The 11771-nt window shown below is 41.8% G+C and overlaps 1 protein-coding gene across 4 annotated transcripts; it reads left to right on the plus strand.

The window, feature by feature from the left end:
• The first annotated feature begins 1614 nt into the window (after window positions 1–1614).
• On the plus strand, window positions 1615–11556 carry KCTD6 (potassium channel tetramerization domain containing 6). Of its 4 annotated transcripts, none has more exons than XM_053897908.1 (3): window positions 1615–1633; window positions 9459–9528; window positions 10797–11556. In XM_053897908.1, the coding sequence occupies exons 2-3, from the start codon at window positions 9502–9504 to the stop codon at window positions 11481–11483; spliced, it is 714 nt and encodes a 237-aa protein (XP_053753883.1). In that variant the 5' UTR covers window positions 1615–1633; window positions 9459–9501; the 3' UTR covers window positions 11484–11556. The 4 variants fall into 4 exon arrangements, with proteins under 4 accessions (XP_053753883.1, XP_053753880.1, XP_053753881.1 ...); XM_053897905.1 differs by lacking the exon at window positions 1615–1633 and adding an exon at window positions 2450–2729; XM_053897906.1 differs by lacking the exon at window positions 1615–1633 and adding an exon at window positions 3712–4982.
• The last annotated feature ends 215 nt before the right edge of the window (window positions 11557–11771 follow it).

An 11771-nucleotide genomic window follows, 5' to 3' on the forward strand; every position in this document is an offset into this window, starting at 1 on the left:
AACAAAACCAGACAAGGAGAGAATAAGGGAGGAAATTAATAGGCATATCTCATTTATATGAGATACGGATGCAAAAACCCTAAATAAAACCCTAAACAAAAACCCTAAATAAAATATTAGCAAATGCAATCCAGCGCTATATTGAAAAAATCATCACAAAATCATCACACATCATCAAAGGTATGTTTATTCCAAGAATGTATGGACAGTTTAATATAATAAAATCCACGACTAGATTTGGGGGAAAAGGTCCCACCTTAGATAAGATTCAACAACCATTCATCATAAAGCAGAATAGTGCTTCCTTACCCTCATAAAAGGTATCTATCAAAAATCTACAACAATCACTATTTCGAAGGGTAATATATTAGAAACAGTCAAGAACAAGATAGAAATGCCCACTGTCATCATTGCTATCCAACATTGTACTGAAGATTTTAGTGCAGTAATACAAGGAACAGGAAATAAAGACTGGATGGGGAGATACGAAATGTCATTACTTGCAGACTCTATGATTATTCAACAGAAAATTCAAGAGAGGCTATAAACTTATTAGAACTAAAAAAGAGTTCAAGTTTGCTGAATACAAGCTTATTATATAAAAATGAATCATATTTCAATAAATCACCAATATATTATAAAATACATATTTGAAAATGTAATTTATAATAGCAATAAAAATTTTAAGAGATAAATAGGAATGTTCTGAGAAAACATCTGACACAATTAGTTCCTCTGTTTTTAGTTGAGGAAATAGAAACCCTAAGAAGGGAAATGATTCCTCTAAGGATACCAGTAAGCCAGGGGCAGTTCTGGATTTTTAGCTGCATCGCATCCTAAAGAGCTGAGTGTTGGTTAATTTTGGCATTGTCTTTCTTTTTGTAAAAAAAATAAAATTCATTGTATTTTCTGATTATAAATTCAGTGTCTGTATATTCTAGAAAATACAGAAAATTCAGAAGTACATTAAGAAGTAATAAACCACTGGGGCAGCTGGGGGGCTCAGTCGGTTAAGTGTCCGACTTCTGCTCAGATCATGATCTCGGCATTCATGGATTGAGCCCTGCATTGAGCTCTGTGCTGACAGCTCAGAGCCTGAAACCTGCTTCAGATTCTGTCTCCCTCTCTCTCTGTTTCTACCCTGCTCATGCTCTCTCTCTCTCAAAAATAAACATAAAAAAAGAATAAACTACTAGCATTCCCATCTTACCACGGAGAGAACTATAATCAATGTATTTTCTTCAAAATTTTTGTCTATGTATCTTTGTGTTTTTAAACATAAAATTAGGATTATACCACGTATACCATTTTGTGCATGCCTTATTTCATACACATTTCCCTGTATCCTCATCTAGTCTTTTTGAATATAATATAGCACGGAATCATATTGATTAGGCATATGCCATTTATTTAACCTATCGATTTGAATTTTCAGAGAAAAATGAAATCATGAGATATGACTGTGATGATCATGCTGATAAAAGTTAAACCCTAGAGCCAACTCAGGCACATGCAGACATGAAAGCAGGTGCGTTTCTAAGGCCAGAGGTTATCCCGCTGGAGAAGAGGAAAGGACAAAACCAACATTTACCTGGCAGGGGACATCCTGCCTGGCAGGAGACAGAGATCTCTGGTAATTACGCAGGAAGAGAATGGGATTTGGAAGGAGTCTATCAATTAGCTCTGAGCCTTTAGGCAATTCCCTACCCTCAGAAGCCTTGACTTCCTTAGTGGTGAACTGAGGACAATATGGGTGCCAGGCTCACTTAGGGCCAGCTCCTTCGCGCCTCAGAGCCTTTGCACCGGTCATTTTCTTTGCTAAAGTCAGCTCTGTCCTTCTCCTCGTCTGACTGCCCATGTCGACCCTTGGGGCCTGGCTGCCCTTCTCCACTCTGCCCAGCAGGCCGGTTGGGTGAACTTATCATCAGGTGGTTTCTCCCTCCCCACCCCACCTCCATGGAGGGCAAGGCCAGAAGGTCTTGCCAGAAGGTCTCTGGCCTCAGGCCCAGCGTCCAGCCACTACGGAGTCTGAGGCAGAGACCCCCTTCCTTATTCTGCCATTCCTCTAATCCTATACCTCTTAACACTTAGACTCACAGCTTGTCATTTTTTTGTCTACTGGCTGTTTCCTTGGGTCTTGTCTGTTTTCTCCTCTCATTAGGACCCCCTTCTGTCTTGGTGGCCGCTGTACACGGTCCGGGCCCCATACACGTTCGTGAAACAAGAGAAACAGCTGTAGGGATCCTAGGTCGGAGGACACAGTGAAAACCGCCGGGGGCTGGGCTGATTCCAAACTGCGGGCGGAGGCGGGACGAAGAGGCGGGTTCTGGGCGGGGCCCAGGGTTTCAGAGGCGGAGCCTCGGGGGCGGGACTGAGGCTTCGGGGCGGGTTCTCGGGACTGCGGCGGAGCCAGCCTGACCGCGCGGCCCGGGCTGAGTTCCTCCGGCCTCTTGGTCCTCTGACCTCCCGCCCGCGCCGCCGGTAGGGGGCGCCCGCGCTCGTGGCGCCGCGGCTCTGCTGGGAAGGCGCCGCCCGCGCCGGGCGGCAGGAGCCGCAACTCCGGGCGCGGGCTCAGTCGTCCGCTCTGCCACCGCCGCCGCCACTGCCGCCGCCGCCGCCGCCGCCGCCGCCTCCGCCGCCGGGCGCAGGCTCGCTTGTCCTCAGGCTCCCGCTCTCCGGCCGCCGGCGTCTCCCGGCCCGGCCGCCGCCGCCGCCGCCGCTGCCGCGCAGTGAGTGGGGGCGGGCCCAGAGCTTGGGGGCCCGGGGCTCGGGAGGGCCAGGCACAAGGAGAAGCCGGCGCGGAGCGGCCGGGGGAGTGGGGTTGAGGAGAATCCGGGCGGTGGCGGGGAGCCGGGCCGGCGCGCTCCGGGGCTGGCACGAGCCCGCGGCGGGCTACCCGCGGCCGAGCGGCCGGGCTGGGCGCAGATTCCCGGGCCCGCCCCGCGGGGACGTGCGGCTTCAGCGGACCCGCGTTCGCGACCTCGGGGCGCGCCCCCCCGCCAGGGCCCCGAGCATTTTGTGTCCCACACCGGGTTGGGGTGGGGGGACTTTGCCTGTGGGGCAGCAGCGAAGCACGGCCCGGACGGGGACACCTCGAGTTTTGCGTGAAAATGATTGGTTTTGGGGGGGGAGGGGGGTGGTGGCGCTTATTGGCCACCGTTTGCCCTAATTTAAAGGCTATGACAGGGCTTCTGAGCCCTGCCTTAGGGGGGTTTTCCGCCCCCAAAGACCCACTCTGCAGCTGAGTTCTTTATGCTCAGATTTGTGTGTCTTGGTATTTTTAATGCTTGATGTCAGAGGTGATAAATGACTCTGGTAATGGGGAGCCCCTGAAGCACCTGCTGGGCTGACGGTGGTGGAGGTTGTGTCTAAGGGTGGGACGGGAGAAACGAAACAGAGATCCTCTTTGGATATTCTGCTGAAGTTATCGTTTCTGTTCAAGTATAGCTGTTCTAGAACAAGTTGATAAATCCAATTTTAGGACTTTGTGGTCGAAGAGGTTTGAGCGGCAAACAGACCCGGGGTGACCTGGCTTGGCCAGGAATGTTGGGGTAGCCCGACTATCTCCTCCCGTTTCCCCTTGGCTTGCTTATTTATTTATTTATTTATTTATTTATTTATTTATTGTCACAAATGCTCAAGTGTGATCACAGAATAGGAAAGAACCTAGGGGACAGCATTTAGCACAGGCCCGAGCCCAAGATTGAACAAATATGTAACGAGGAAAAGGAAAATCTTTTTATCTGCAAGGTTGGTAGTTTGAGACAACTTGCTCTCTGGTTGGGAACTACCAGCCCATACTAATAGTTCATTTTACGTAATGCCATAGATATTAAGGATTGAGTGGGGAGGACTGCCATATCTAAGATTTGTGTGATTGAAATTTTCACAAGTCATACTTTACCCATAGCATTACTAAATAAAGGAACCCTAGGGTGAATCCTTCTACAGATCCCTCAGTGTGTCTTGAATTTTGATATTGAGAGTCTGTTTAAAACGGAATGCACATATTTATTTGGTTTTGGCTCTACCTTGGAGATAATCCTGAGTCATGCTTTAGAGAAGTTCCTTCTGTGATCAACAGCTCGGATGTCTGGTGGTCTCTATAAAAGCCAGACGCTCCTCTTTACCTGTAATTTTGTCTTCTGGAGCTCCGGAGAAAGGAGGACCCGGGGAGGTGGGAAGCAGATTAAGAGGCCTTCTCTTCCATGTTTGCCTTGTTTCCACACCAGGGCTCTAAATTACTTGTGTTCACACACTCAAGTTTCTCAATTTACCACAGAAATCTTGTTTATGCTACTGCCACTAGTATTTTCACATTTGTTTAATACTTGCCAGTTTACAAATGGTGTTCTATTCATGCTCTTGCTTATTTTCTCCTTTTCTGCAAAGAAGCAGCTGGGTTTAAAGAGGGATTTATTCGGGGTCTCATAATTAGTAATGGAGCAGAAGTGGGATACATATCCTCTCTGGGGAGCAGTTCTCTTTCCTCTGCACTGGCCTGCGTGTGACTTCAGAACCCCTAGTCCTGATCTGTTACCCGGCAGGTCGGTTGTTGCCTTTGTGTTACGACTTGGTGGTAAAACTGTTTTGTGGAAGGCGGTATTATCCCATTTTATTTTGTAGAAACTGAGGGTAAGAGGTGTCTTCTGATTTTGTGACTATTTGTGATAGCTCTTTAGCTTTAAGGTCATGTTTTCAACGTAGAGCGCCTTTCCTGTAGACTGCATGGAGAGAGGAGAGAGAAGAAACAATTCGTTTTAGGAAAAAACCATCTATTTCTGTGTTGGTATGGTTAAGGATAACCTAACACCATAATCACATTCTCCTTGTGTGCCTGGCTACTTGTGTCAGCCTGTATGTGAACATCAACCCAAAAGACTCCTTTAGATGTTGCTGAACTAGTTACTATAAAAAGTATTTCACTTTCAAACACCCATGTTTCAAGAACAGAGGAATTCCGTACAAAGGTAATTTTGAAGGTATGTGTAGATGGAATTTATTGGGTCTTTTCTGAATGCCAGACACAGAGATTTCAGTAGAAAGGCATTTTATAAGGGCTACCTGGGAACTTTGGGTAGGCAGTAGTTATAGGTTTTTATTATTTATTCAAGTTTGGAGGTGTGTGTTCTGATGTGTAAGTTGTAATATAGGAGTAGGACTTTTGCCTGGGAGAATTCTTAGTTGTAGTCTGTAGCAGAAATGATAAACTCAGAATGTTTATGTAAATTTAGTTCATCATGACCAAAAGCTTGATTGGAATTCTGCAGTGAGGAGGAGAATGGCTTTCAGGAGTTCTTAGGTTATTCTTTAAGTTATTAACTTGTTGAATTGTGCATTTTTCAGATTTGCAACTTTAGAAAATTCTTAGCAATTTCTTTTAAGGCCTTTAAAAATTCTTCAGTATGTATTTTCCGTAGTTTAATTATCTGCTAGCATTACACCTTCAGAATTTACACATTAGTCATGATTAACCTTTGAAGCTTAAATGTGGGTGAATTTCCAGTACTGCTTCCCCCTCTCCCACTCACTCTCTCTCTCTCAAAATAAATAAATACACTTAAAAAAAAAAAAAGTCCCTGAGGATAATCTTAAAAAAAAAAAAAAGAATTTTGTTTGCACCTACGGTCAGATATTTTCAGGTGGGACTGATTTTTAAGGGTCAGAAACCTTTTTTTGAACTTTACAATTGTTTGGGCTTGGTTGCATTCATTGTTGTTTAAAATGATCTTTAGTAAGGAGAGTCACTTTAAAGGAAAATTTTTTTCATTGTTACCCTCATAATCTCCATTCGTGGCAAGTATTCTGGAATATTAGATTTTTCTTTGTCTTCATCAAGTAAAACAGGCCCATTTGATGCCCATTTTAAGATCTTCCTTCTGCTGCCTGTCTTGTGGTCATTTAACTTCTCATTAAGCCCTCCACTGGAGATTGTGCCAGAAGGGGGAGAAGATGAAAAGCAAATGAATCATTTTCTAATAGTTAGCAGCTCTGAAAAAATGATTTAGTAGAAGGAATTGCCGCTATTCCAGAAATTCTTTCGGATTATGTTTTATTTCATTCATGTGTACTATATCTGAGATGTTCCTAATAGTCATCGATTTAGAGGCTGATTGTGCAGCTATTGGGTGACCAGGAATCTAACTGCTTGTTTTGGTTTGTTTCTTGCTGTATCTAAGCATCTCCACAGAGAATGTTTAGAAGTAAGGAGTAGGGATAAAATTTAAACTTTATCAATACTATTTTTTTTTTTTCCCCTTAGAGCTCTTTAGTGAACAGTGTGATTTTTTTGGACAGTTTAGTCATTGTTTTTGGAAGTGACTAATGATAACTTCATTTTATTTTGATGTATCTGCATCTTATACACAAATGTAGGGAGACTTTTGGGTGCTTTTTAAGAAACATGGGCTTATATAGGTTCCCATAATTGCTTTCTTGAATAATTAGGCTTGAGGTTTCATTACTTCTTTGTATTGGAACAGAACCTTGGCTTTTGCTGTGGAACAGATTCAAAGGCATCATCTAATTTTCTTTTTATGATTGCTAAAGAGTTACCTTGTTTTGGTTTAGCGGTAAAAAGGGGAAAGGGTTAGTAGTGGACAGACCTTGCACAACAGTTGTAACGTTGATGATATCTGATTTTTTCCTTTGTCTTTGGTCTCCCATTTCTCATTTAACCATTCGGATATTCCTGGTTTAAAGTTCTTTACTTCACTTAAGACAGAGGACACCAGTCTTCAGTCATGATAGTGAGTAGGTTCTTGTTATTTTTCCTCAGGGGAATTTTTACAAACCCATTGTGACTGCTCACTTAGACTCAGTTCCTATTAAATTTGTAAATAAAATCTACCTGTGAGGGTGTCTAAAATTAATCCTTTCAGCTTTTTGTTTCTTGGATTCAGTTCTTTCAAATTCCACCCAAAGAGGCGATTGATAGAAAGATCTAGACTAGGAGACAGAAAATCTAAGTTTTTAGTTACTTTCCAACTGTGGAAACTTGAGAAAGTCATTTAATCTGTTTCTCTATTTTGCATCTCTAAAATAGGTACAGTAATTCATGCACTACTTAATTGTATCAAGAATGTTGTGGGAGAAAAAGTTCTACCTCTTTTTATTTAAATTGTTTCTTCACATTGGAATCCCTTCTCTAAGGTTGTCCAAATATTCCTGCAGAGTTCTACTGAGTGAGCTCTTCCTGAAGTCCTCCCATTTGGAAGTGTTCTTGCTCTTTCTTCCCAAAGGCCTCTGCTAGTCCATCCATTATGTAGCACTTCTGAATTCTGTACAGTTGTTGCATGTTGCCTTTCTTCACAGATAGAAAGCTCCATGAAGGCAAGGATTGTATCTTCCCCATTTCTGTGTATCCGCATTGCACACTCCCCCCCCCCCCCCCCCCCCGCCCCGCAGGGAACCTATAATAAATGTCTCAGTTGACTGAATTATTTTTTAAAATGTTTATTTATTTCGAGAGAGAGCAACAGTAGAGGAGGGGCAGAGAGAGAGAGAGAGAGAGGAGAGAGAGAGAGAGAGAGAGAGAGAGAGAAAGAAAGAGAATGAGAGAATATCCCAAGCAGGCTCTGTGCTGTCAGTGCAGTGCAGAGCCTTATGTGGGGCTCGAACCCACAAACTATGAGATCGTGACCTGAGTTGTATGCTTAACCAGCTGAGCCACCCAGGTGCTCTGACTCATCTATTTTTGAGGCTGTCAGGAATAAATACTCTGGGTGATGGGAAGATGCCAGAGATGAGCCTGTTATCAGAACTTTTGGATGACTGGCCTTTTAAATCACTTCATTACTGGAGGGCCTGGATGGCTTAGTCAGTTGAGTGTCTGGCTCAAGTCATGATATCATGGTTCCTGAGATCAAGCCCCGATTGGGCTCTGGGTTGCATAGTGCAGAGCCTGCTTGGGATTCTCTCTACCCCTAACTTACTACTCCTGCCTGCCCCCCCCCCCCCCCCCCCCCCCCCCCCCGGACTCTTTCTCTCTCTCTCTCAAAATAAATAAACATTAAAAAAAAAATCAGTTATTGCTCTGTCCACTGTATCATGTACTGAATCGGATGCACATAATGTAAATTGGTAAAGCCTGTTTTCTTGTTTTTATTTACTTCAAGTGCTATGAAGCAAGTCAGAGGAATGAAAAGTTGTCACAACAGCCCTGAATTTGACATTTGTTCCATTTCTCACCCTGTAGCATGTGGAGGCCTATCTATATCCAACTGCTGAGTATGGAGAATAAAACCTGACTGCACGTTGTCTGGTCCACATTTTAGCTTGTTTTCTTTGAAGAATGTGCAAGGTGGAAAAATAGATGCTTCAGGCTCTGATTTCAGCCCATGCTGTGCTATGCAAATGTTCTCTACATGCCTGAGTGACCTTTTTGAGAAAGAGCCTTTGTGATCTTCTGCAGCCAGGGCCTGTTCTGGGAATAGTGTGCCAGATTTCTCTAAAAGTGGGAAAAGTGAATCTGTTCAAAGACCATATTAAAAAGCCAGTGCTTTTCCTGGATAAATAACCGATAAGTTCGTGTTTCTGACTGTGTCTTGCCAGAGCTTTTGAAATTTGCTCTGCAGTTTGTTTTGCTGGTTGATTTGGAGAATGATGTGTGTGAGAGGGGACTGACTGAACCAATTCCATAGCTGGGAAAGTGTTTAAGTGCTTTTGAATTGTAGATAAAAATAAATTCAAACAGGCATCATTAGTGTCTGGGTGTTTATCAATGTCTTCAGGCTGCCTCTCCGTAAGTGCCGGCTGAGTAACTCGCAACCAGATTTGTGAGGTTCTTTTTGTCCCAAATTGTGCTCTAATGATTTGGCATTTACATTGGCTTCTGTTTGTTTTATTATTGTACCGAATGAAATATATCATTATTAAAAGTATAATTAATTTTTTTAATGTTGTAAAAGAAATACCATTCTGATATATTTCTCTTGGAAAGCGATACTGGTGTCACTTGAAGTCTTGGAGGTTCATGACTTTTAATACTTTTACTGAGATGTTTACTTTGTATAGCTGGATAGTTTGTATAGTTTGCCTAATGGATGAAAAAGAATTTTCTCTTTCTCCCTTTCTCTTAAACCAGCTTTTTGATAAGGATCATTATAGGTTTGCACCAGAATAAGGCTGTAGAGTTAATCGTAATATTCTCCTGTAGAAATTCTAAAAATTGAATTTTCAGAGAGCGTAGGTAGAATTTGAATGACTGGTTTACTAACTAGGCTCTTCCTCCTTCCCTAAGCATAGGATAATTTTTTTCTCTAAAGACGGTCAATCTCTTAGGTATGAGTAGAAGTTCCAAAGGAATGCTTTCTTCTCCAGATCTTTGCCCTATAGCTAGTTTTGGTTGAGCAAAGATGAATAGTTCTCTGGTGGTTGGCCTGCTCTGTTGGGTGGAAAAATCCTTCGCTGTTTTCATGGTTAAATGCTCTATCATATGTCTTTTTCTCTTCCCCAAGTTTCCCTGGAACCTGGGCTCCCTGAGACGCAGCGCTGGAGCAGATGGATAATGGAGACTGGGGCTATATGGTGAGAGGCTTTTGCAGATGCATTTTGAAGGCTGGCAAATAATTTTTGTGTATCTTTTCCTTCGTCTGTATTCTTAGGTATAACACATCTTATAAGAATGAAAATTGTAAATTAGTGCAACACCCCCTCCCCCCTTAATTAGTTTAGATTATTTTGGGGGTGTTTTTGTTTAGTTTGGTGTTTTTATGTAGGCAAAGTCAGTATGAACTCTCCAGGTCACTTTTTATAATCACTTGAGAAAGCTCATCATCATGAGCTTAGTTTAAGGACCTTTTGGTCTTTAAAGTGTGTTGTTCTTAAAACTCTTCCTTTGTAGAGTAGTGACTATTAAAATAGTCAAGTAGGTAATGGTGTAGAGGATATTTTCTTGTGTTAGGGAAGTTAAAGGTGGAGAATGTGCCACTTCTCCTATCTGTACTTCTTGATGTGCATGTCTTCCAATTTTTGTTTTCCTTTGGTAAGAAATATTTCACTTGCCTGGTACCTGAAGTCTCTCTGTCTTTATTTTTATTTTATTTTTTTCTTAAATATAATTTCTAAAATGGAAGGTATGTATTATTTAGAAAAGCTGGTAAAGGTCAGATTGCAACGTTAATGTGCAAAAGTGAATATGCTATCAGGTTATAAAATTTGAAAGCTGCCTTTGAATATATGAGATTGTGTTGACTAAACTGTATTCTAATTTACTATTTGGCACTGTTCTTTCCATGGCTAAATTATAAAGATTAGGACTGCACAAATTTTTATTTTTAAAATAAATGTTACAATTTCTTCTTTTTTGAGTGGGAAAAACAAAGTAAATATTTAAAGTAGGTATCTTTATATTGTCAAATCATTTTTATTATGTGTTAAATTGAGTTAAAATAAAGAAAGTCTCTTTTTTTTTTAATCAGAAAAAAATGAGTATATTTCAGTTTGGCCTTTCTCTTCCCATAGTCTGGTTTGACCTAAAAACTTCTCTGTAGATACTGGGCCTAAAATTAAATGGCTTTGGAAGTCATTTTTAGGGTAAGGCTTCATTACCGTCCATTTTTAGGGTAAGGCTTTAATGAATTAGATTTAGCCTTTTCCTACTGAAAAAAAATGTTAGATCCCTTTATCTGGGTAGGTTTATCATTAACAGTAAAGCTGTTTTGCCTTATAGGATTGGTAAGTACATTATAGCCTGAAGGAATCTTTTGCTTTGCTTGTTACCATTAATTTTCTTAATTTGTCAAAGTTAAGATTTAAGAAATTTCAGATGACTGATCATTTTTTAAAAATTTCAGATGACTGACCCAGTCACGTTAAATGTAGGTGGACACTTGTATACAACGTCTCTCACTACATTGACGCGTTACCCGGATTCTATGCTTGGAGCTATGTTTGGGGGGGACTTCCCCACAGCTCGGGACCCTCAAGGCAATTACTTCATTGACCGAGACGGACCTCTTTTCCGATATGTCCTCAATTTCTTAAGAACTTCAGAGTTGACCTTACCCCTGGATTTTAAGGAATTTGATCTGCTTCGGAAAGAAGCAGATTTTTATCAGATTGAGCCCCTGATTCAGTGTCTCAATGACCCTAAGCCTTTGTATCCTATGGATACTTTTGAAGAAGTTGTGGAGTTATCTAGTACTCGGAAGCTTTCTAAGTACTCCAATCCAGTAGCTGTCATCATAACTCAATTAACCATCACCACCAAGGTCCATTCCTTACTAGAAGGTATCTCAAACTATTTTACGAAGTGGAATAAGCACATGATGGACACCAGAGATTGCCAGGTTTCCTTTACTTTTGGACCCTGTGATTATCACCAGGAAGTTTCTCTCCGGGTCCATCTGATGGAATACATCACAAAACAAGGTTTCACGATCCGCAACACCCGAGTGCATCACATGAGTGAGCGGGCCAATGAGAACACAGTGGAGCACAACTGGACTTTCTGTCGGCTGGCCCGGAAGACCGATGACTGATCTCTAAGCCTGGGAGAAGTTCCTGGAAACTGACTCTCCAGGACATGGAAGAGACTGATTTTTTTTTTTTTTTTTTTTTAATCACAGTGTGGGAATTTTTTTTTAATATTTGTATTTATTTGAAGGCATTGAGGACCAGAAGGAAGTTTTGTGCTTTAGCAGACTCCTCTACGTTTTGTTCCCTTTACCTTGAGTATGCATGTGCCTGTTCAGAGCCTCCAGATACCTTTTTTATAAAAAGAAGTATGAAAATCATTATGGTATATAATCTACTCTTAACAGAGCTTT

The sequence above is a fragment of the Panthera pardus genome, unplaced genomic scaffold (assembly GCF_024362965.1).
Source record: "Panthera pardus isolate Hobbes unplaced genomic scaffold, ASM2436296v1 HiC_scaffold_8, whole genome shotgun sequence".
Classification (NCBI taxonomy): Eukaryota; Metazoa; Chordata; class Mammalia; order Carnivora; family Felidae; genus Panthera; species Panthera pardus.